This window comes from Parasteatoda tepidariorum, chromosome 4, assembly GCF_982258835.1.
Source record: "Parasteatoda tepidariorum strain Cologne lab strain chromosome 4, Ptep-v5.0, whole genome shotgun sequence".
Taxonomy (NCBI): domain Eukaryota; kingdom Metazoa; phylum Arthropoda; class Arachnida; order Araneae; family Theridiidae; genus Parasteatoda; species Parasteatoda tepidariorum.
The window spans coordinates 76087597-76114796 of NC_141758.1; the positions used below are offsets into that span (position 1 = coordinate 76087597).

The 27200-nt window shown below is 28.9% G+C and overlaps 1 protein-coding gene across 3 annotated transcripts in view; it reads left to right on the plus strand.

Moving 5' to 3' along the window:
• The window catches only part of LOC107453436 (protein tolkin), a 249397-nt gene that overhangs the window by 101315 nt on the left and 120882 nt on the right, over positions 1 to 27200 (plus strand). For all 3 annotated transcript variants that reach the window (XM_043049329.3, XM_087161384.1, XM_087161385.1), the window contains exons 3-5: positions 92 to 278; positions 9473 to 9615; positions 26833 to 26950. In XM_043049329.3, the coding sequence (XP_042905263.1) occupies positions 92 to 278; positions 9473 to 9615; positions 26833 to 26950 (448 nt within the window). The remainder of the gene's footprint in view (positions 1 to 91; positions 279 to 9472; positions 9616 to 26832; positions 26951 to 27200) is intronic.

A 27200-nucleotide genomic window follows, 5' to 3' on the forward strand; every position in this document is an offset into this window, starting at 1 on the left:
TTTATTGATTTGTTTTTATTACTATTTTATTTTTTAAAATAACTATTGTTTTTCCATACAAGTATACATATGTTGTTTTTTTAAATTTCAGATGGCTTTGTAGGTGATATAGCTCTTAGTCGTTTAGAAAACGAACAATATGAAAAAGAACTCGAACAACAAGAAAAAGACAAGCAGGCGCAACTAGCCAAAAAATTGGTCGCCAGTGCCAAAAATGCCACCGAAATAGCCAAGAAAAGGCACCGGAACGCCAAAAAGTTATCCAGGAAAAACCTGAGGTGATTATGATACTAATATTTACATTAATATTAAACTATTTACTAATATTTTCATTATTATCAAGCTATAACTACACGGTTAAAATTTTCAATCTAAATTTAAGGTAAAAAAAAAAAAAAACGGCAGCAGTCTGTCCATTCGATTAACCGTTAAGTTTACGGTAAATATCAAAAGCAATTAATAAACGGTTCTTCTCACAGTTCAGTTTGATTAACATCTTATTTATAGTTATTTGACTGTTTCGTTTGAATATGGTAAAATAACAATAAAATAAATTGTTATTCCACAATTTTTTTTCAAGAAATTTCTAACAGTGCAGGTTAACAATTTTGATTAGAAGCAATCTTATAGTGACGCGTTTTTAATTTTAACTGTTTAAACCATCTTGTTTATATAGTTGCTTGTTTATATACTTGCAACATATAGTAAACTGTTTAAACCATCATGTAATTTTCTACCACGAGATATCCAAATTTTTTTGTCTCTTTGTTATTGGTAATTTTTTTTAAAATTTAGACCAATCAATCGGAGTTTTCGTATTGTTAATCGGTGAAAGTTAAAAGGTGTAGAAAACTTTCTAAGAATAATGCAAAATTGATAATATTTTAAACAAGCCAAATATGCTAATTAGCTCAGTGGCGCTTTTGATGAAAAATGAAACTGATTAGAGCTTTGATAAAATTAAACTGTGCACTTTTCCGCTTTAATTATTTTAGTAAGTAATTAAAACGTTTTAGCAAGACAATGTGTTTTATTTATAAGCATTTTTTCTCGCAAAATTAAGTGAACTTTAAATGTGATAATTTTTTTTTAAGTTAAAAGAATGAAAGGAGCTAAAACAGTAAATATGTTTTAAAGCAAAAAAAATTAAAAAAAAGTTTTTTAAAGCACTGTTGAACTGAAGGCAGCATAACCAAGTAAATGAATATTTATGCATAAAAAATTTTAAAATCAGTCTTTTTATTCATGTGACATGATTTACTGGTATTTAAATGAACTTTTGATTATCAATCAGTATTATTTTACTTTTTAAGCCTAGATAAAATATTTTTTTTTGCTGTTTATATTCTTCTTTTCTTAATGTTTAGACAAAGGATTTGAGACTTAACTGTTCTAAAGTTTAAATGAGTACACAAGCACATGTAATTTATATATTTTTAATGCATCCAGACATTGTTGTTGCCCTACTTATCCCCTTTAAAAAATTTTATTGTTTTTATAAATTTAAGGAATATTACTATGCAGTTAGAGAATTTTAAATTTGTATTCAAAAAATGTCAAGAAGCAAAAATTATATTTAATATTTCGCAATGAAAATTTTAACATTAGTTTAATTAATTTAAACGTCTTAAATACAAATAAGAATAATCCTATTTATGTTTTAAATTACCTGTGACAGTTAAACATACTATATCTTTAATTTTCGATAACTCATGTTAGCCTGAGTATTTGTTTCTAGCACTGAAACTTACTTCAGAATTTAAACTATTAGTTTACAAAACTTTAATTAGGAATTTCATTTCTTCTGAGATTTAGTCTTCAAGTTTTTTAAACATTTTGTTAGATATTATTCCCATTACAGCGCAGCGTTATAACAATGAAAAATTACGTTTTTAAATACTGTATGCGTACGAATCCACGTAGAGGGATGGAAATTTACTATTGCTTTTTATTGTTAAACAAATAGGATAGATTTTGTACTCCCATTTTTTTGTAATTTTTAAAATTAAAAACAGAAATTCAAATTATATTCTATTTTTGCTAAAATACTTATTATACAAGTGTTTAAGTTTCATCCATAAAAATTTAAAAATTAAAATTATGAAATGTTTCTGAAAAACTCGAGAAACGTTATATTAAGAGGAAAACCACGAAAAACTTCCATGGTTTTCCTGACGGCAAAGGGATTCCCAGGCAGCCACTGAGGATATTTTATATCACTACTGTGGTTGGCACGAGTGGAGAGTAGAATTCGTACCGACCAGCATACGCTGGGATTCGAACCCGGTTCACGTCATTACGAGGCGAGCACTCTAAATTACAATTATTATTCTTTTTTCTTATTCAATGTTTTTTTCCCATTGCCGATTTTCAATTTTAATGTTTTAATATTTATTTATACTCAATGAAGCTCAAAAGTTATTTGTTGTAAAAATCAGATACGTAAGGAAAGAAATCTCTTAAAATAAATTTAATAAAAACGTGAGTACTCAAAGCAAATAGGTTTTAGCAAACAAATTTATTTATCAAAAATTGATTTGCAATTAATAGCAAAAATTTCACATAATTAAATTTTTAATAATGTGTCAAAAATATAAAACCACATTACGTTAATAAATGGGATTTTCGTGTAACTTGAAAATTGGCCCAAGTGGAAATAAATTTTGGAGCTAGACACAACATATAGCGTTTGACGCAGATGGAACACCGGCGTCCCTTTTTATATTTATTTTTTCTAATGCTCTAATTACAAGTAAAAATATATTTTGGAATTGTTTAATCATAAAACACAACCAAATAGTTACTAAAAAATTCTGCTTATTCTGTTCGCAATTATTTTTGTACTGAAATACAAAATCCAGAAAAGTGGTTTAAAAACTATTTTTTTTCATTCATTTTCTGAAAATTATAAATAAGTTATTTTGCAAATGAAAGAAATTTCAATTCTGAAAAACTGTTACTCTTAAATCTAAATAACTACAAAAAAGTGCAAACTAGAATTATTTGGAAGTGAAACTTGTGAAGAAGATTTTACCATTAACGCGTTGTATGTCACGCTAATTTTACATGGCTTGCCTGTCTGGCTAAAATGATTTTCTCAGTATGTATTGCATTAATTTCTTCAAACTATTTTAATAACGATAACAATATATTAAAATTAAAAGTATTAAAAATTTACTAGAATTATCTGTTTCTAATAATCTTGGCTTCGCCGGACACCGGTGACCCCCGTCACGCTACGAACTAACTCAGTGCCGGTCACCGGTGACCCCCATGGCATTCAACGTGTTAACGCAAAAAAAGACACATGTGTTTCATGCTTTATTTCATAACCATAAATTATTAAAATGCTAAATAAAACATTTTTCACTCATTTTCACCTAAATTAATACAAAATAATAAAAAAATTTATAAATACTTTTTAATGCATTTAAAACATGTCAGATCTGTGTAATAAAAAATCAATAACAAAATATAGTCAAGAAATGAATCAAGACATTTTCTTAAATAAATAAATAGGTACCACATAATTACTCTAATTTAGAGGTTATTATCTCATAAAGCCTTTCGCCCCAGACATTACGAACTGAAGATGTATTATACTCCTGGGAAATAAAACTGTCAATTTGATCCAAAATGACCTGTTTGCACCGCGGAGTATTTTTTCCAGAGAACTTTAGTATCAGTAATGAGGCACAATTACTGTCAACCTGAATCTCGCCAAAAAGACGATAATTTGTTTCGCCAAACGAATTTTCTGTTTCAGACCATAGGAAATTGAGTTTTTTTTTCTCTCTCTCTCTCTCTCTGGGACTGTTGTTAGAGATAACTAGTAGATAAGATTATAACAAAGATACTGTGACTGTGGAGCAATGGGAGATGATTTCTATTTTTAGTGGTTTGTTTCTAATGTAGTGTAATGTCTGTGCTATTTTTAAAAGCGTAATCACCCTGTGTTTTGATTTTATATTTTTCAATGATAATGGGAATTCAATTTAGCTATAAAACGTAAAAATGTATTTTGACGTTATTTTTAGTGAAGTAAGAGAAAGAGTAATTGATTTTGAATACAATTAAATAAAATGTGTGGTGTATAAAAAAGTAAGTAAAATTGTATAAGCGGTAAAAGGAATTGAAGCTTGAAATCGATTGTGTCTGTAAGCAATTTTCTGATATGTACAAAAACTTAAAGGACTCGCCAACTGGTTGTTGCGTTCGCTTTAGACTGAAACTGATCCTGCGATTCCATTCAGATTGCTTCCTAGCTCGCGAATTGGGCGTTGATTTGTTTTCATCTAACTTATTTGAATATTTAATTTTTTTTTTGAGTCAAACTCTAAAAGCATATACATGTTAGGAATTTAAATGCATTTATTGAATTTATTTGATTTGATTTATAAGCAGATAGGTACAGCTTGGAAATTACATTTTTAACAAATAATTTGTGTAGTTTTCCCATATTCACAATTTTAAACTTCAGTAAGATGGAAGTTTTAAATTCTTTATTTTTTCATAAACACATAAAACTTGTATGAGAACAAATGAGTATGGTTCAAAAATGAAAAAGAAATATAGTGACTAAGTAGGTAGAAATAGAAGTGTGAATGTAATATTCAGACAGTAAAACGAAAACAAATGAGAAAGGTTCGAAAATAAAAAAAGGAACATAGTGACAAAGTAGGTAAAAATAGAAGTGTAAATGTACTATTCAGACAGTAAAACGAAAACTAATGAGAAAGGGTCAAAAATAAAAAAAAGGAACATAATGACAGAGTAGGTAAAATAGAAGTGTGAATGTAGTATTCAGATAGTAAAACGAAAACAAATGAGAAAGGGTCGAAAATAAAAAAACGGAACATAATGACAAAGTAGGTAAAATAGAAGTGTGAATGTAGTATTCGGACAGTAAAACGAAAACAAATGAGAAAAGTTCGAAAATAAAAAAAAGAACATAGTGGCAAAGTAGGTAAAAATAGAAGTGTGAATGTTTCTTTTCAGACAGTAAAACAAAAATTGGGTTGAATTGATTAGCATAAATAACACAAGAGTGAGCTTTCCTTAGTATTTAGAAAGTTTCTATGCGCAGTTGTAGATTTGGCATACAACGATTTCATTAATTCCAATCTTCAACAGTTTCATTCAAACGCCTCTCTCTCCTGTTGTAACAACTAAGCATCCTTCAAACTAAAATACATCCCTAAATTACGTAACATTCGCAGATATTTAAGCGGGGAGATGCTTGCAATAACGCGAATTGTATTTATGAAACTGTGACTTTAGTATAATTTCATTTCCTTTAGAAACTGAATAAAATTAGCTCTAAATTAAACAAATATTGCATCCTTGATTTCATTTCCTTTACAAACTGAATAAAATTAGCACTAAATTAAACAAATATTGCATCAAAATAATCTCTATATTTATATCTCTACGAAGCATCAAATATTTTTTTCTCTATCTAAATTGGCTGCCTTTAAATAATAATAATAGTTTTAAATAATTAGTTATACGTTAAGTATTTGTTTCGATTCATTTTAAGTTGTCTAATTTAATTAGCGTTAAATAGTTTTGCGTAAATATTTATTTAGATCCTATTAATATTTATTTGGAATAATTTTATATTTTTATCCAAAAAACTCAATTACGAAGTAATAATTTTAATTCATCTTTGATCCCTTGTAAAATTTCTGTAGAAATTTTAAACACAAACGGTGATATGGTGCTGTCATACCAGTATAAATATGTATACTCTCATACAAATTTATTGATAATGAAGCTCGCCTTTGTCGATACCTAGTCTATATTACACAATACTCAAGTCATAACTCGAGAGGTGCGTGAGGAAGTAGTACAGCACGTAATAGAGCATTGGGATGAGTTTTGTATCTCACGACAGACAGGAAAATAACTTTAATATTTCTGCTGCCCTCTATGCTGAATCGTTTTGAATTTATACCTATGGTGGCTTGTGTGATTTAATAGCTGCCATATAGTTTTTAAATTATTGCTAAAACTCAATGCATAAAGAATTTGGACAATGTCGTGGACATCTCTTATAAATAGCTAAAATTGAAGTAAAAGTACTTTGACGTGCGCAAAGTGGCGGTCAACAGCTATTTTTTCCAAATCTGTCATTCAAGTTGTAATATTTATCAACAAATAAAAGAACTTTTAAAATTTCACTAATTAATAAATCTTGTATAAACTTTATCACAAAACGTAAATTAATAAATGTTTTCCCTTTATTTTCATTTATTTCGTTACCAATGCATTATTTGCAATAAACAATACTTACCGAGCATTGATCCTTCCAAAATTTAGTCAGATTACTCAACTTAAATTTCTAAAACCTGATAGAACTAAACAGAATCCAACTCTTCATTTGCATATTGTTTATTTAAACAAATAAGTGAATGGTTATGATGTTTGCTTTACAATCGAAAATGCATGATATTAATGTTTGCTTTTAAAGCTTTTGTAACAAATTTAGTTCCGTGAATAGCAGAGAACGTTTCATCGAATGACGACTCTTAGTAGAAATCTATCTTCTGTTTCAAATCCCTTGTTAAACCTTTTGTTTTATGTTTTATTTTTATTTTTTTCCGACTACTGATGTCCAGTATGTTATTTTCCATTAATTTGATTTGGAAGAAAATGAAAAGATTCGAAAATACAATGGTTAAAGATTCATTTTCCTTTTGCTTTCTTTTTTTTTATGGATCTTGGATAATTTATTGACTTTTCTAAGGAATAATAGTAAATAACAATCCTTATTTTATTTTTTATCGAATAAAATCTAACAATGTGGCTTTGTCAACAATAATAAATATTTATAATTTGGTTATAAATTGTTTTCAAATTCTTGTTAATTTCTGATCCTTGAACTTGAAAGCGAGTGTATTTTGGAAGTAAGGAGTTTTCAAAACATTACAGTACATTTTAATATTCTTGGAATGGTTCCTGTATTACTTAAACAGTTAATTGAAACCCTATTGTTCTCTCGGATTATTATTAAACAACATAATTCACATGACTTCGGACTGTAATCTATCTTATTGTATATAACACTAATATGGATATAGAGATATCTAAGCTGACATAACTTCAGTTACCTGTTCGCTGGCAATCCATCAATGATCAATTAGTTACAGATTGTAACCAACATGGATACGACTCCTTTGAATGGGAATGCAATTTTTATAGTATATTTTTTTGTTACTTGAGTTGAATGACATTACATAAATATTTTTGTTATAATATTTTTTGCTTCTTAATTCTTTTAACTTTGCTTTGGATCTCATACATAAGGTACTTTTCTGCTTTAAGAGGCGGTTGAAGAATCTCCAAACTGTCATTGACGCAAGTGGTGCTTAATTAATTATTATCATAATAGATGAATGATACTATAGGTATTGTAGTTGTAGATATCTATCGTACACTAATACAGATACTGTGATAATAAATTTTTCGTCTCTCGGAAATGTAATAGTTCCGAAATGTGTAAATCATAGTATTTCACGGGATACATATGTTGCATATATTAAGAACTTGTGAAACAAAATGAGAAGAAAATTAACAAAATGAAAGTAAATCGAGCTTAGATTTCGGAACAATCTAAAGAGAACTGCGAAAGTAGTGCCAGGGGTTGGGGAGCACAGCTTGGGCTGGTAAGCTCCCTATAGTTCTCAACTACATTTAAATAAAGATTCACAATGCTCAAAGAGATCTTACTAGCATGAAGTAATAGATGTTAGTATTTTATTATATTTGTATTCATATATATTAAAATCTGTTAAAACCTTAAGCGTTTTCATTTTGTGTCTTCTTCGACAAGAGTAAATAAAAATATCGGCTACCATGCAACAGTAAATAATTGTTTTATGAAATTGCTTAATAATCTTTATGTAAAACTTTGTCTGGTTTTAGGACTTGCCATAGATTTCTTCCGGCTAAAATTATGAGCATTATTAAAAGACAGGCCTAAAAATGAGTATTTTTAAGGAATAATGTGGAGCTTTATTGAACTTATTTGGTAGATGCAATCACAAAATATTTTCTAGCAAAATAGAAGCTACAGAAAGAAAAATTAATTGTTTGAAAGGTTTTTGAAAAAGTCAGTGAAGGTTATGTTGTTAACCCAGTAGGGCTCCATCTTTTAGGGAACTCAAAAAAATTTTTATCGTGTAATCTTCTCCTGTTATTCCTCTCCTTAATTTTCTGCATCGCGCCTATGTGAAAACTTTATCCATGGCGGATTTAACTTTTCCTGTTTTGCTAATGCAAACCATATTTTTATCCTGTTACAGAATAGAGATCACGGCCAATCACATATGTAAGTGCTCTAAAAGACTACACCACCTGTTCTCAGTTTTAATGTTTTTTTCTAATGGGTTGGGAGCCATTTATATTTTTCATCAATGTATGATAAAAACTTAGGACAATATAAAGATAGGCGACATTTCCATTTCAGGACAGCATTTTTTTGAGAACAGCGGTGACCGATCTCCAAGTAGGCAGTTAAGTGTTACTTTGTATTGTGCTGCTATCTAGTGTTAATTCTGGAAACTAGATACATATGTGAGAGGAGTGATAAAATACAGTTTGGTATGAAAGTATTATCTTTAAAAAATTGATTTCACAAAAAGTATGATGCTAAGGAAGAAAAAGTATGGTACCCTTAGGAAAAAAATGATGCTAAAGACCTTTATATTGGAGAAAACTCTGGCACTAGTCTAGAATCTCGTTCACCGAGATAGTTGTCTCAAATTCCACCAAATTGATATTTTAACCAGTGCATGCTTAGTGGAGGAAAAGAATTGAGGCTGAGTTTATTTTCAGAAATAACTAATCATAAATGTACTTTAAAATCAGGAATAACAAAAAAGCTATTTTAATGAAAAAGCTGAATAACAACTGAAAAATGAGAATAACTACGTATTTAGTATGTAGTTTTATGTTGTTGGTGCGTGTTTAGCGCCATTATTTTATTTTGCTGGAAATGTTCAACAATATTTTATATAAATACCGAATAGGTGAAAAAACAGCTTTTAAAATTAGGAAATATTGAATTATTACTGTTGACATAAATCCTCACACGAAACATAACAATTTGTTGATTGTCGATTTTGTTAATTAGTATTTTTACACAATAAAAATTTTAATTAAGAATTACAGTAAGAATTGCAATTAAGAATTACAATTTACCATCGCAAGTGCATTCATTTAAGGATAAACTGAAACCAAACAGAGTAAATGGGAACCAATGAAAGATTCCAATAGAATTGCAAAGCTTTTGACAGAGGTGTTGGCGAGCTTAAATTCATCCAATTTAGGGACTTGGTGCCAAAATATCTTCCATCGGCGATGCAATATTTGATATTGTTACCCTATTTTCTAAGGAATATGTTTTGAAACTTTTCAATTAAATGTTTCATTTTAAGAGCACTTGTAATTTGATTTCATGACATTTCAGGTCTAAGAAACGCCTGAGGCATTCAGGAAAGAATCGACGGAAATTAATCCCTCTCGACAGAACGAAGCGCGCAGCCACTGCACGGCCCGAGAGATTATGGGACAAAGCTGTAATTCCCTATGAAATTGAATCCAATTTCAGTGGTGAGTTTCAATATTTAATCTTTTAGTTTTATGTGACATTTAATCTAAGTTAATCCAAGTCAATAGTGTTTTACTTAAAATTATCAAATATTTCACATTCATTTCGGATAATTAAATATACTTTTTTATTGGAAGCTTTTCGATTTTTATAAGATTGCTACTGAATAAAGTTAATGTTTGCTCAATACATTTCACAAACTGAAGAGAAAATTATTTAATTTACAAAACTTCCATCGCCTTGCAATGAAATTCTAAAGTATTCAATTTTATAGTTTCTAAAATGATTCAAAATTAATAATTTTACTTAGACTTGATTATGAAAATATAAGTTTTTTTTTAATTAGAATAAAATTAACGTTCTTCAAATAACGAACTAATATTAGAGTTTCTAAATTTTGGTGGATATTTCTAAAGAGTTACTCGTTAATTTCCATTTACAACACGTGGTTTAAACTTATTGTGTCAGTTTTTCTGCACACACCTACTGGAGTAGGCTAAAGTTCTCATAGTGCCGCCATCTATTAATGAACTATATAACCAATTTTGAATTTCGTTGCGAACAGTAACTCGTTTCTTAAGGAAAATGTAGCAAATATTGAGTTTTTATCTTTCGATTTTTCACTTATTGATTTTTTAAATCGTCAATCATTTAATACGCAATAAATATGGAACCGGGAATAACCGGCTCCGTACTAAGAAATTATGTTTCCTTATGTGCTATTTTCTCCATTTCAAATTAAATCACTTTTTTATGTCAAAAAAATTGAATAAATTTTGTATATAAAAAAATTGTTCTACTAGCCATATTTTAAATTTTGACATTTCTTGATTCCCATAATTTATATTTGCAATATTACTGAACAAAACAAAGCAGATTAAATTTAAATGAAATAAAATTGAATAACACCAAGTGCAACTGTTTTCAAAAATAAACATTTTGCAGAAAATGCTGTTATTTTATACCTCTATAATTTGCTCATATTTTTTCCGTCCAACAAATGAAATATAAATTAAGTATGGTATACTTAAATAAGCAATATCCTATTATAAATGAACTTCTTAAAAATTTTGTAGCGAATCAGTGACAGTATCTCCTAATAGAAACTTTTTTATCTCATTTGATTAGCATATCATGAATAGATAGTTAAATTGCACAATACCAATTCCTTCAAAGGCAAATAATAAGAAAGAATACATCAAAAAAGAAAAAATTCTGAAAACTTTTACATCAAAGTTAACAAATACTAATTTACCTTAAAACTTATTCAATTCAGAAAATCTTTCATTTAATTTAATTCTTCGGGAAACAAATAAGTTCCATAAATTCAAATAACATTAATTCATCCTAATTCAGGCTAAATAAATTAAACTCAATTTTAAAGAATATCTTTAAAAGAATTTTTATTTACATCAAATGGAAAATTACTGCGTACAATTATTTAAAAAGATAAATAGAATTAAATGAAAATCAAAAGTTCCTGATTAAACGAAATTCTTCAACTATAAAGAAAAAATACTTTTTTAGAATTATTTTCTCGTTAGGAATATAAATTACTCAGCAATGTTTTATTAAATTAATTATTTGGCTGTAATGCATTAAAAAGTATGTAGGTAAACAAAGAGAAACAATTTGTACTTCGTTAAAAAATAAAATTGCGGATTGTTGTTTACATTCAGAACCACATGGTTTCATAATAGGGTTTTAATTAGTTGAAGCTTCAAGCTAAGCAAAACACATGTCGGTAGAGTCAGAATCTGAGAAAAGTTGATTGGGTTCTGAGAAAAGTTGGCTGGGCTCTGAGAAAAGTTGGCTGGGTTCTGAGAAAAGGTTGACTGGGCCCGGAGAGAAGATTGGCTGGGCTTGGAGAAAAGGTTAGCTGGGCTTGGAGAAAAGGTTAGCTGGGGGTCGGATAAAAGGTTGGCTGGGGTCGGATGAAAGGTTGGCTGGGGTCGGAGAAAATGTTGGCTGGGGTCAGCTAGCAACGGAGTAGGAGAAAAAGTTAGCTTGCTTCAGAGTTGGAAAAAATTGGCTAAGAGTCAGAGTAGGAGAAAATTGGCAATCGTCAGAGTAGAAGAAAATTAATTAGCGTCGGAGTTGGAGAAAAATTTGCTAGATTCAGAGTTGGAGAATGGGGAAAAATTGAGTATTTGTCAGAAAAGTTTGACTCCTACGCTTGTCAGTTGAAAATCTGGTTTTGCAGATGTTATGATGTTATGTCTGGTTTGATGTTATGAAAGTATTTCGATAAATATTTAAAATTAATTAAACAAAACATTTTAATCTAAAGAATATCATAACAATCATTTAAAACATAACTAATCAGTATATTTCAACATTTTTAACTCTGTTTCATTAACCTACCAACAAAAGAAAACTCTTAAACTTTTAAAAATTTATATTAATAAGTTAATTTTTGATTCATGAATTCCAAACTTAGTTTGCCTACCTAAATTAAAAATATATACACATGAATTTAATGCATCATTTATTTACATTATGAAGGTTTCTCTTTCATGAATATTCGCATAAGAATCTTTTTATAATAAGCTTATGTATTGTAAATTATAAACTTATATAAATTGTAATTAGCTTGTATGCGGGTGGATCCAGCACTTTTCTTGCAATGGTTTTGCACAATATAAATATTTTATACAAATTTACTGTTTTAATTTTTAACAACTAGCACACACACATGCACATGTTGTAACTTTAATTAAACTAGTAGGCTTCGCCCCCTGCTCGCTAGCGCTCGCCAACCCCCGGAAATGCTTTCGCAGTTCATCTCGTTCATTGGATACGTTCTTAACATCTAGCTTTTGTATACTTTTTTGAACACTGAAGTTTGTATACTTTTTTGAAACTTTTCACTGTAGAAAATTCTAAACCTGTACATTTTAATATTAATCTGAAATTGCAAACAGTTAGAATTCGGTAAGAATCGAAGACAAATGTTATTGTGTTTATGTAATGACTACACAACTTCTTAATTATGTGGATAAATACGAAAAGAAGTTTAGAGATTTGTAAAAACGCCTACAATTAAAAATGAAAACTGTTGCCAACGCGAGAAAAGAAATATCATCGGTTTTATTGATACATACGTACGTATTAGCGTTTTACATAATATAGATTAGCCTTAACTCTAATCTTACATTAAAAGTAGAATGAATTTAAACTAGCATTTACTTATTAATAATTTTCATATTTTCCTAGGATTATCGAATATAAGTCTGATTTTCTGGTTTATTCCCAGGTTTATTAAATATAATTCGGCGGTTGATTGCAATTAGTAACTTGAACCACCAACTCCACAGATCTGGTTAAGCCATATTATCATGCCAAATTAAACTAAATTATTTCTTTTGAACACCGTAACATGATGATATGGATGATCCTAAAGGGAAATATGGTTCAATTTAAACTTTATGGTGGCACAATAATATAGTTCAAGATACAAATATAAACTTTTGAAAATTACCTATGTTTATCGAATGTAAGTCGTCGGAGTTTGGTTGCAGTTAGTACCTTAAATCGCCAATTCCACATCTAATATGGTTCAAGGCATTAATATTATGCTTCTAAAGTAAACTGCTGTTTCCATAAGTACTTGTAAAATTGTCACGATTAAAAATACTTAACTCGTTCAACCATAAGTCATTTAGATTTTGTTTCCTGATAACAATACACGGAAGCTTCTATTACGAGCTCGACGATTTTTAGTGATTGTTTTTCTTTTAATAAAATATTGTTTCGATCCAAACTAAAAGATCGAATTTGTTTTATACAGAAAAAGCAAATTCAAATTTTAGTAAAAAATAATAACTAGCGAGAGGAACATTAAACTCGTTTTACGGTTAAACTTTTTTTTTACGAAAAATAAATAATAATAGCTAAAAATTTAACTCAAGATTTTCAATGTTATCAAAAATGAAAATGGAAGAAAAAAATTGGTAGTACATTTACGTTTAAGTTAAGAAGATATTCTAAGAGCTGCAATTGTTTTCTTTTAATCAAGACTGTGGGATTTCCAAACTAAGGAAAGAATTTTGATTTAATGATGCATTGTTGTGAAAACAAAACCATTAATTTTCAAACTTATATGCTGATTGTGGGGTTTGTTTCGTTTCTTGAATGTTTTTAAATTTTTTAGAAAAGAACCATCATTTTTGAATTGGGATTGTAAACAATAAATCCTTGCCCTGAGAAGAATTTAGTTGAAACCTTCAAAAAAAAATCTCTAAAAGAATTAAAAAATGAAATTTAATAAGGAAAATTCTTTTTATTATTATCATTTTAATTTTTCACAATTTAATTTTATCTATTTATACTATTCATTTATAATTTTACTTGTTTTACGTATAGTTATTTTAATTAATTACAAATGCTTTGCTAATCATAAATAATACACTAATAAATTTTTAACCATTGGTAACGATTGAAATTATAATGCCGATTAAAAACACTCAAAATTTAAAACCAGAACTTAAATCGTAATAAAAAATTGTTAGTGCGATTATTTAATTACGACTTCAAGTTATAAGTACCAAAGATAGAAGAATTGTTATAATATATATAGCAAGAACATCAAGTATTGTTATAATATATATACCAAGAATAACAAATATTGTTATAATATATATGTATGGAAATATAATAAGTATAAAGTATAAATAACAAGTTCTACGATGCAGGCAATTATGATTAAATCTAATCTTTATACATATCTAATATTATGCAATTATATACAATCTTGAATATAAAGCAATTCATCTAATTTCTCAAATTCATTTCTGCAATTTTGATTTATACAATTAGGTTTATTTTTTAGTATATTTAACTTTTATTGTTTTGAAATCAAATATTAGAAACTGAATTTTAAAAATTCATAACTCTCATACCCTTAAACCATAGCTTTATGTAAATTCATTGCTGCCACTAGAAAGATCGAATAATATTTCCTCAATACAACAAACATATTTTCTTAAGTAACACTTCTATCGCTTTTTTTCACTGAAGAGTACTTTACAGAAGCAACTTCAATTACATTTCTGAACTAAATAAATAAAACAACGCACAAAAACATGTGCCAAATTCAACGAGAACCACGTGAACTAACTGAATTCCTCTTCTGAGTCAACTGATTCTACAGCTCCTTTATTGGTCCCTTATTATAAAGAGCATGCATAATAACCTCAAAACTATGGACGCTCTTGTGCACGTCTTCGGTGCTTTCAAGTATTTCCAACGGACTGCTGACGTGAATCTTGAAAGCAAGTATTTGAGATTGATGTTCTATTTCTGTGAAGTACTGTTACATACATTGATGAGTTTTTGTTTAAAAATGAGATAAGAAAGGTATATATATATATATATATACTATATATATATATATATATATATATATATATATATATATATATATATATATATATATATATATATATATATATATATATATATATATATATATATATATATATATATATATATATATATATATATCAGGGCAACAACCCCAATATTTTTAGTTAATTATGAGTCAAAATTTAATGAGTAACGAGGCCATATTCTGCACAAGCTTTTATTTAGTAATCGATGAAGCAGAAGTCTCAGAGCCCCTCTCCCAATTGGAGGGGGAGAGACAGAGTTACAGTCAAATCTGACGGAGTTTAGTTGGTAAACATTATACACCAAAAAGACACGCAAAAACCAGTGCTCCTCCGTTTTATACGATATTAAAAATATGTGAAGAGGCCTGCCATATTGCATTCCCTGTATTCTTACGCCTCATCAAAATTATTTATTACTCATAGAAAATCGTCTAAGCCTTCCTTATATGGAAGTGAAAGATCTTAAAATAACTCCTCTTTTGAAACATAAATCTAATTATAATTCATTGGCATGTTTTCAGCCTTGAATTCCCAAAATAGAATATCTGCATTTTATGAACTAGAAAAAGTTTCAATGCTTTTATTAATACAAAAGTATTCTTATAACTTATTAATACAAAAGTATTTTTATAACTTTTGTATTACCCCCCCCAAAAAAAAAACATTTTTTGGTAAGCCAAAAAAAATAGTAATAAAATTTAGAATACTATGAATTTAAAAAATTTATGTTGGTACGACTGTCCTCTTTCCTACTGCAAATAACCTTTTTGAATGTAAAAAAAAATTATTTACAGTAACAACAATAAAAACATAATACAATTTATCTGTTTAGTTGACTAAACAGAAAGAAAAATGAAACATACTTATATAACTATTCTACTAAACTTTTCAAAATTTTTCACTCAAAAATATAAAACAATTTTATGCAAAACGAACTGGACAACAAGTGTAATTTAATCAGAATTTAAGATTCTGTGTGGTTAATGGGGTTATTTACTTGATGAAATTCTGTATTCCCCGTTAAAATGGAGGAAAACAGAGTTTCATGAAGCACTGTGAAATTGAGAGATCCAGACTGGATAAAACAAAAATAGTTTAGAAAGTTTTTTCTCACTGTGTTGAAAAAGAAAAAATTAAAGTTACCTCGCCCCCACTCCCAACTGATGCTGAGGTAAACATCTCCACACAACGCGATTCGGATCTCTCAAAAATATAGGGATTACTTCTTCCCTTGAAGAAAGTAAAAAATTTCTTTTGGGGACTATTCATGATTTAATTTTAACATTTGTGGGTTGTGATATTTCCTAAGCTTTGAAACATGTACTATTTCAAAATTTTGTTTACTCAAATTATTCTTTTTATTTATTTTGTAATTAAATTCTGAAATTTTTTGAAGAATTTTATACGGTCCTCTAAAAGGAGGTGACAACTTCCTCGTATTAGGATAAGTAAATTCTTCAACTTTGCCATTAGACTGCGGATGATGTGCAGTTGTCAATAATTGTTGAATTTTATTATGTTTCAAAAACTTTTTAAAATGAGAAGAAGTAAAGGCAGTGTTTCGATCACTCAACAAGGATTTAGAGATTTGATTTTTAAAAATTTGATGTAAAAAATTTGTATAAGTTTCTGAGCTAATGGATTTTGATGCAAAAGCCCAAATGTAGCGTGTAAGGTGGTCAATACAAAAGTTCTAAAAATATTTTTGTATTAATAAAAGCATTGAAACTTTTTCGTGTTCACAAAATGCAGATATTCTATTTTGAGACTTCAAGGCTGAAAACATGCCAATGAATTATAATTACATTTATGTTTCAAAAGAGGAGTTATTTTAAGATCTTTCATTTCCATATAAAGAAGGATTAAACGATTTTCTATGAGTGATAAATAATTTTGATGAGGCGTGAGAATACAGGGAATGCAATATGACTGGCCTCCTCACACATTTTAATTATCGTATAAAACGGAGGAGCAATGGCTTTTGCGTGTCCTTTTGGTGTATAATGTTTACCAACTAAACTCCGTCAGATTTGACTGTAACTCTGTCTCTCCCCCTCCAATTGGGAGAGGGGCTCTGAGACTTCTGCTTCATCATCGATTACTAAATAAAAGCTTGTGCAGAATATGGCCTCGTTGCTCATGAAATTTTGACTCATAATTAACTAAAAATATCGGGGCTGTTGCCCTGATATTAGATAAGTTTCATTCATTGCGCATAAGTTGCAAGTAAATAGAACTCATATCATATAACTCAATCATCAAATCATGTGAAATATATATATATATATATATATATATATATATATATATATATATATATATATATATATATATATATATATATATATATATATATATATATATATATATATATATATATATATTGCATAAACATAATTGCTCAACATATATGTTTGCAATGTAAAAAATTCAGGTTCAAATTACGGTAAACCCTGAGTGCATCATCCGTAAATTTTTATTCCGTATGTTTTACAGTAATATTACAGTGATTTTATTATGGTATACAAGATTTTGTGTTCCGTAAAAGTTTACGGAAAGATGGATTTTATGGTAAAAAATGCTGATGCCTTGAATGCCGTAATTTGTTCCGAAATTCTATAGTTTCTTAAAAATTTAATCCATGAGTTAATAGTTAAGTATGTCTGTCTATCTTTTATATGTTAACAGACGTATATCTCTGTTAACGATATTTGTTCTTTTTCTTGTTATTTCAGTTTTTTACATAAATGCAGAACGAAGTTTACCTTTTTTTTTATACTTGAATCAATATTATTTTGCAGAATTAGGAATTAGATCACTCTTCCGAATTTTTTAAGTTACGATTTACGCTGTTTAAAAATAAGCAAATTATTCCCAATGCAAGAAAGCAATTAGTTTAGTTGTAATATGTGTTAGTACAATAAAATATATTAGTTTAAGGAGTTGAAGCAAAAACAGGTACCCCAAAACTTTTTCGAAATGGAAACTAATTTTAAAACCATATAAATTATTGATATTTTGCAAATATTTAAATAAAATTTTTTCAATTTAAATAAGCCAATTCTTATGTAAAATTATAAAAATATTTTTGCCGATTGAGATTTTCAAGCTTTTAAAAAAACTGAATTCGGGATGTAAAAAGTTTACGACATGCGTCAAAAAACAATAAGTTACCAGTTCAGTTATCGCAGTTACATTTATAATGGCAAAGTTATGAAATTTTCAATGGAAAAAATTTTCAGAAAAAGTCTTTCGAGCAGTTTAACAATTTTTTTTAATTACTTTGAAGGTAGATTAAGCTCTAAAACTCAATGTTTTGCCCTTACCATAGAAGGAGGTTTGTGGCTTAACTACCATTACGATTATTAAACATCAATTCACTAGAATGTAAGACAAATAATTTCAATTCTATGTGGAGGTACCTTTTCATAGATGAAGATTGACATTGTCGATAACTAATGTCGCAACAGGTTTGTTGTTGGTGAAATTCACAAATATTTGATTCATAATATAATATATAATTTACTCACTAATCTAACTGATCAAAAGGCAAACGGTTCTGATATCATTAATTTAGATATGGATTTGTATCATAATGCAATAAATTAGGATTGAAATTGTGATTGCGTTGAATTAAGGTCACTGCATAGAATCGGTAATAAAATTTTATTTTAAGTTGATTTAATAATATAAATGTTAAGTATTTCATTTTAATTAGACGCCTTTTGGAAATTATTTTCTAATTGACAACTAACATTTCTTAGTAAAAAATAAAATCTAAAACGGAATGAAAAAGAAATACTTTTGCACATGGAGAAAGTTTTATCGTTTCTAAATGACAATTTTGAACTTATGTCTCTTGTAGGAAGTTCAAAATTAAGAGTAAAGAAATTGTCTCGCGTTAAAGATGTATTTCCGAAATTGGCTTTGAACTGAAAATTTTAATTTATGTTTTTAGTAAAATAGGAAACATAAAAGAAAGTCAAGAACAAACTGTTTTGCTCATAAAGAAATATTTTTCGGACAGAAAACATTAATCGTTTCTTTCTTTTCATTAAAACCCTATGAAATTGATATTAGTATAATAAAGGGCAATTCATTTTACTATAGTATAATTTATTTAATTATGTAAAAAGGGTGCCTCACTCTCTGAAAAAAATTATTTGATAAGAAAAACATATTGATCAAACAATATTTTTAAATTCTGAAATGCAAGGAAATCTCTAAACAAATTTAAAATTTCATTAATCTCCTTAAATCGTAAACTCTTCAGAAAAAAAAATTATTATTCATAGAGTGAGAGAAAATTTTCATATGTATATAAACTAACTTTCAAATCCTAAATTATGAAAAAAAGCATTTCTTAGTTTAATCATGTTTTTATTTTTAATGCTTTTATGAATTTTAATGAAATTGAAATGGTCTGGAACTTTTTCCTGACTGCACATTAATTTTCACTGTATTATGGATCAAAGTATGGATGCTATGATTCAAGGTTGAGCATATTTTTTAAGTATAAGTTTGTACCTTAGTATTGTTCAAGGTACAGGTGTTATGGTTCAATATTATGCCTATTTCTTAGGGTATAAATTTCTACCGTATTATAGTTCAAGGTACCGATATTATAATTCAACATTAGATTATTTTTAGTGTGTAAGTTTGTACCGTATAATGGTTCTAAGTTGACCCTATTTTCGAGTGTAAATTTGTACCATTCAGTTCAAGGTACCGATACAAGGTACGGTTCTAAGTTGAGCCTATTTTTTAAAAGTACTCGTGGTTCGCTAAATTTTCCCTAAACTTAGTTCTAAGAATATTTTTATTTTATTTTATAACCGTCGTTGAACAGCCGACCCAATTTTATGGGTTTACGACTACTAATGTTCAACTCCGTAGCCTTGTAATTTTGAACCCAATCCAGAAGACAAGGGAACTCCTGGATCGAGTATTGGGAGAAATTTGCCTTTGTGGATCACTTTTTGGTGGAGCTAACCTGCATTTGCGTTAAGTAGAGAGGAAGACCACGAGAACCTCCCACTATTAGCCTGACAGCAAAAGGACTCTTAACTCATGATTCGTCTACCACTGAGGATATTTCAAGTCAGCACTGTGGTCGGTGCAAGCTGGATGCGGAAATCGTATCGACTGGGATCCGAACCCGGTTCGCCTCATTGGTAGGCGAACACTCTATCCCCTGAGCCATCGCGGCTCTTCTAAGAATATTAAAAAAAGAAAAACGTTACAAAAGTTCAGAAACTGTGAAAACTTTCAAGATACTTAAAAGAAATTTTCGAACTTTTCGCACACTTTCAACATTCTAGAACAGCTCCCTTAGACGTGATAAACTGCAGATTCATTACCTCCGTATTCCAAAATTCAGAGCAGTCCAATAAAGTAATCTAATATCTTCCAAAAAATCAAAATAATGATCAAAACAGAGTTTTCGAAGTGCTCCTAACATTGTCAAAGAACGATATCGGCTTAAGATTGGAATGCAAATGGGAAACCGAGAAAACCATCGAAGTGAGAAATGAAATTCAATAATGAAGAATCTAGCTAAATATGAATGATAACTATAACTTAGTTATAAAGGAATAAAGCATGCCGGGGTGGTGCGATCCTACGCAGAAAGCAATTAAAGTTGGATGAAACTGTTTATCTAGAATGTGCGATCGTTAATGGAAACCAATGTGCTTCGGCAACGCTTTTGCTATCGAGAGTTATGAATGTCTTGAGTGCGATCGTAAAAGATATGATATTTAGTTGGTATATCTTATTAAATTGATGACTTCTGTTGTAGATTTGGATTTATATTGCACATTTAAACTTTATTCAGATTTATGCGGAAACGTGTTCCGTAACTTTTATAGCTAATTTAGATATCCATTTATGTACAAGATACAGCTATATGGAAGGAATAAATTGCGTATAACTTAGTTTATTTTTAAATAAAATTATAAAATCTTGAAAAAGTTATAAGTTGAAGTTTTTCAAATGTTATGATTTAAAGCACAGGTTCAAACTATTTTTTGGAACCTATGCTCTATTACTCTTTTGTTTATTATTTAAGCTATTATACAGGGTTATTCATAATTCCCTCCGCCTGTAAACGCTATTTTTCTTTACTACAACTGGCTTCAGTGGTACATGTTACTGCCATCTACCGGCAACTACTTAAATTAAAACTTGAATACTTTTCGGAATAATTTCATATGTTCTTTTTTTGCCATATTCGTCTTCGTTTTTTTACTATAAAGCTTCGAAACCCCGGAGGGAATTATGAATTACCCTGTATAAGTAAAGTAAAGCATTCCCGCAACAGCCTTTGCGGGCCAGGGAGTTTATGGAGAATATAAGGTTCCTAAATTTCGTGTCTAAAAGGATGATTGCCGCAATATTGTCAGCACTGCGCACAAGCCACCTTTATTTCCCAGACAAGCTGATATCCATCGATCTGTAGCTGGGTGGGCTTCGAACCCAAATTCTTCACAATGACAGTTCACTGCCTTCCCTACTGAGCCACAGTGATTCCTATTACGTAAGTAATGAAATAAAAGCGAGAGATTAAATCAAAAATGCTAACCGCCAAATTAATTAAACCGCCAAATTAAACTTTAATTAGCCAAAAAATATCAAAAATAATGTTTTCCAAAATATTGCGCCAAATTTATAAGGTCCACTTTAAACCTTTAATTCCTATTCGTTATTTCTAGACAAATTTTTACCGTAAGACTCATCAAATAAGTTCGATAAAAAATGTTTCTTCTGAAAATAAGTTTTCGCCATAACTATTTATTTCCTTTTAAAATTTATATCCTTTCTCTCTATCTTCCTGAACTTTTATTGCATTATTACGTTCGTATAAATTCCTGTATGATTCGTGAAATTCAGCTTATAACTCTATTGGATCAACCTATCAATACGTAATAATGTTACGTTTTCCTCAGTGTAGCAGCTTCTGACTCTTATGCATGTAAACTTTAAGCCATACAATGTGTATTTAAAACATTTCTGAAATTTTCTTTTTTTTTCTTTTTTGTGTTTTACCAGACTAATTAACTCGGATACATTAGTCAATAATAAGATTTACATTAAAAAAAAATCATACGATATTAATGACTCTATGCAAAACCAACTTACATCAAAACCAACTTACGATCTAGAAAAAAAAATATCTTAATACTTGCATCCGTATTTAACTTATGGCATTGGTTCCAGCGAAACTATCTTGTCCATTGCTTTCGCTTTTTCTTGAAAATTAAATCATTCTCCTCGAAGCTCGCAACATAACTTGGATATTGGGAACCAGGCACAGAATGGTATTAAACGGGATACTAATTTTATTTAGTGTAATGGAGTCTACAAACAGATAAAAAGAATTAACTGAATAAACGAATGGTTATTCATCGTGTATATATACTATACAGCCATGAGAGTGGAAACAAATAAAACTAAAACAACTGGTTATTTGATTTCGAACGAAACTAAAGCACTTTTCTTTTTCTTGGTGCCATATCCTCCTGGCAAATTCGAGATAATTGAAGACTTCTTTTGAGAAGGAAATTGAAATGGAATTGTTATTTTTCTTCCTTTGTAACTTCGATCTTTTACTTTTAATGACAGTGTTTCTTTTTTCGAAGTCCATGGTGCTCGGAAGCAATCAATGTCTTCCAATTTTATTTACTTTACGTACTCTAAACTTTGAAATCGTGAACAGAGATGTAAAATATCATTAGTGAAATCAAAAAGTATTTATGATATCGCTTTATACTCAGAAGATCGTAAATCCAAAACAATCTTACCCATTAAGCTGTATGTAAAAGTAATAAAAAATCATCGAACGAGGCAATAGCATTTGCCTTAAGAAATGTTTAATGTTAAAAATTCCAATCGGTTTATTTTTAGTGGATATTATACTGGAAATATAAATTCTGATAAAGCCACTATACTGCATGATAATGACATTTTCGTTAAGGAAAAGCCGTAATTCTGATTAATAAACCAAAATATACGGTGTTGAAACCATTAACGGTATTTAACTTTTACAATGTAACCTTCTGTAGGTTCATCTGCAACCTAAATGAATAATTCCCCCCCCCCCAAAAAAAAAAACTTTAAGCATGAAGAAAAAAATTCTGGTATAATTACTGCATTTTGCGGCGATAACATTTCTAATACAAAATAATTGAAAAAAACTATAATTACATTATATAACTGGTTAATAAAATCAAAATATATTGTATTTGAACCATTGACTTGTATTTTTTCCGTTCCTGTTAAAACGGTTTAACTGAAATTCTGGTTTTCAAAATTTCAATTCTTTTTGCCACGTATTTAGCAAAAACTGAAGAGTAAATTTAACCAAATAAATGGTTTTTGTGTCATGCTCTTAGATAACATGATAAAATTACCAAATTTTAATACAGAATGTAAAACTATACTTTATTGTTAATTTTACTAAAATCAATACCAAAGCACTTCGTTAAAAATCAACAAGCTTTTCGCATTCCCACACGATAAATTTTATCATGTTCTGTTAGTTTTAACCATACTTTTTTTTCTCCGTACAAAAAGTGCTTTTTACATATCTCGATAATTGTGTTGTTAGTAGTAATTCTACTTTATCTCGTTTATTTGATTAATTAATGTTAATTTCATGTACTGAAAAATTCAATATACGAAAAATTATGCTCAAGAAATAATCAATAATTGAAAATGAAGAAAATTGGGTTAACTTTGACAATAAAATTAACTGAGTAATTACTCTTTTAAAACCTTATCGTCAAATGAATGTTTCCTCTTTTTTTCGCCTAATGAAAAAGCAGATAAGATCTATGTGTACAGAACGCAAAATGAAAATTGAATTTAAGAATAACTTTCGATCCAATGATCTGACCTTAGCGCACTAATATGCTGTTTTAATGGGTCGAGGGTTGAGTCTGTTAACTAATTTTGCTCAAAATCTAAGTTACAAAATAGCACACAAAACATTATTAACTCTGCATTAAAATAGCCTTTTTTTTTACCAGATTCGAATTCTGAATTTCCAAAATAGGGCAGAATATGCTGTATTGAAAATACGGTTAAAAATACGGTTTACGTCAGGAGAATAGTTTGAATCATTTAAAATTAATTTCACGGCTTTCTGATTTCGCTACAGTTCCGTATATTTACATGCTAATCCAAAATATTGCAAATAATGGTTATTTTGAAAACATTGTTGCCTAGTTCGTAGCTTTTAGCAGTGCTATGAGTTGATGGAAATTTCAAATAATTTCGAAGCTTAATGTGAATAAATATCTTAGTTCGCTATACAGAACGCAACTTTTTTTTAAATTTATTTTTTAAAATTGTACGTCCTCCTTAAAACATCTTCGAATTTATTGGTTAGAATTTTGTGTTAAAGTAATCGTAATTTTACATTTCACAAACACGTTTACAAAATTAATTTTTTACTTTATCGATATGGCTTGATTTCTTTTTTTCGAACAGAAAAATGATATTAATAAATATCTTAGCAACATAGAATAATTAAGAAGCTCATGCACAAAATTTAAAACTTTTATTTGTAATTCCAAACTTATGCCTGAATATTTTTATTCCCTCTAATGATATCGACTTCTTTTAAAAGCTAACTCAGCATTTTAATTTCTAAACGCTTCAAAGTATTTTGTTAGCCGTTGAAGTTATTTTGAAAATAGTTTTTTAATTAAAAATTCTTTCCAATCAATTTTACACTGTATTAATTAAGTTAATATGTATCGAGCATTTAGATCATTTATTTTATTTCAGGGCCTAATTATTCCACATGGGAAACGATGAACTGTGATAACTTTCATCGTTGAACTATTTAAACTTCTTATACGGTTTCAACGAAAAAAACACTGCTGCTGTGGTTGACATTTATCCGCGCATGAAATGAAAAATTACGGTCTTTAACTTTGAATTCGATTTCAAGATAGCAACTTACGCTGTTATACATTAAAAGTAAATCGAATTTCTTGAATAATGAGCTAAAATAAATCAGCTGTAACAAATTATCTCCGATTCGAAATTTGGAAGAAGAAAAATAAAGAATTTCGGAAGAAAAGAAAAAATAAAAGGGTACAGAAAAATCTTTAATTCGATTGGTTATTTTAGAATCACTTCTGCAAGATTTATGCAATTGTGGAATATTAATTTTGAATAAGTAGCTGGTAGGAACACATTGAATTATTTTTCTTTAAAAAGTGAAAATATATATTGGATAAACGAAAATCCTTTATCGTTCTTGAAAATATATATTTGATAAGCGCGACATATTTTCTGTAAAACTATAGTTTTAAAACTAGTTACAAATTACTTATACAAAGTGCAGTTATGTATTAAACTAATGTAATAGTTGTACAAAGTACGAACCACCGTAAACAACTTTTGTTTTAATGATTGTGCCTTCACGTTCTAGGACTTAATCTTGTGGCTTGATGTGTTGACCCTAAATATGCTAACTAATAAATGCAGGCGATATTTTGAGTTAGAATCAGACACAAACATACTGACTCTGAAACATACCTTTTCTTGTCGAATTATAATATCTGACTTTAAAAATACAGGAGGTTGCCACATATGGTCTTCGTAGCTTGGTCAGGAGAACGATCCGAAGTTTGAACCCCTTAAAGTTAATTTTATTTTTGCGTATTTTGCCATATCTCGAACTTTTTAGACGAATTTTAAAAAAAAATTACCTCAATTATAAAACTCGTCTATTCAAAGATAATTCTATTGAAAAATTTATTTTCACTAAATATTCACCGCTTTTTTAATATTTTATTTAATGATGGTCAAAAACATCTTAGATTGTAAGGTGTGTGTATATATATATGTATATATATATATATATATATATATATATATATATATATATATATATATATATATATATATATATATATATATATATATATATATATATATATATATATATATATATATATATATATATATATATATATATATATATATATATATATATAGCATGATTTTAAAGGATGTAATTTTGCAAGACAAATTACAAATTAAAACATTTGTGATAAATCGGTCGAATAGTTCCAGAAAAATCAAATCTTAAAAATTCAATTTCTCAAGAATTAATTGATTGATGATTTATCTCATTTGTACATTAATGATGGTCATGTATGTGCAAATTGTGTAGAAATATACTGTATGCGATGTTCTAATTATTTATTTTTTAAAAAAAAATTATATTTAGTATCTACTACATGTGGTCATTTTATTATGACATCCTATGATAAGTTTATTCACATAACTTATTGCATCATAGTTTTGTTAGAGGGCCAGTTTAATGATGACATTTAGAAAATTTGTTTTCTCTATAGCCTGACTACAATACTATAGTTAAAAATTGTCATAACTACAAAGAATACATTAAATAGAAAAATGCTGCGTCCTACCATACAGCTGGGATTGAAAATGTATATGTTTGCAGAACTTAGTGATGATTTGCCTTTGTTGCGTTTACTCTGAAACTTCCCAGATCGTAATCCCCCTATCGTATATCGAGCGGTATATTTTAAGGAATAAAAATTTCGATGCCCTGGAGTCCTCTTTTGCAATTTTTTCTTAAACCTTATTCTACCGGTAAACGTTTGCGATTTATTAAATTGAAAAATCCGGCTCCAGAGTTAATAAAATCAATCCAAAAATTAGTTGATGCAGGTCTGGCAAATTCTTTCTTGATTTAGAGGTATTCTGAATACTCCCATTTAATCCTCCCCACACGATTACAATTCATCCAAAAAATAAAGTTTTGTTTATTTCTTCTCTCAGGCGATCATCGAGCTTTGTTCAAGCAAGCCATGCGACACTGGGAGAACTACACGTGTGTTCAGTTCGTCGAGAAGGAGGACCATCCAAACTATATAGTTTTCACGGAAAGGCCCTGCGGGTAAGTGTTTGAATTCCCTTATTTTTTTCCCCACTTTCCTTACTGGCGACATTATTTTTTTTCTTCGCCAAATAAAGAGTAAGTTCCATACACTTCAACCTAACAAGCCAGAAATCGATCTAGTTGCAACTTTTTCAGTTCCTTTTTTTTTCTCATCTCTTTCCTATTGAGTTGTTGCAAAAGAAAAGTTCCGGAGAACTGTTTTTTTTCTTCTTTTTAATCTATCATGTGTCATTACTTTGGAACTTGT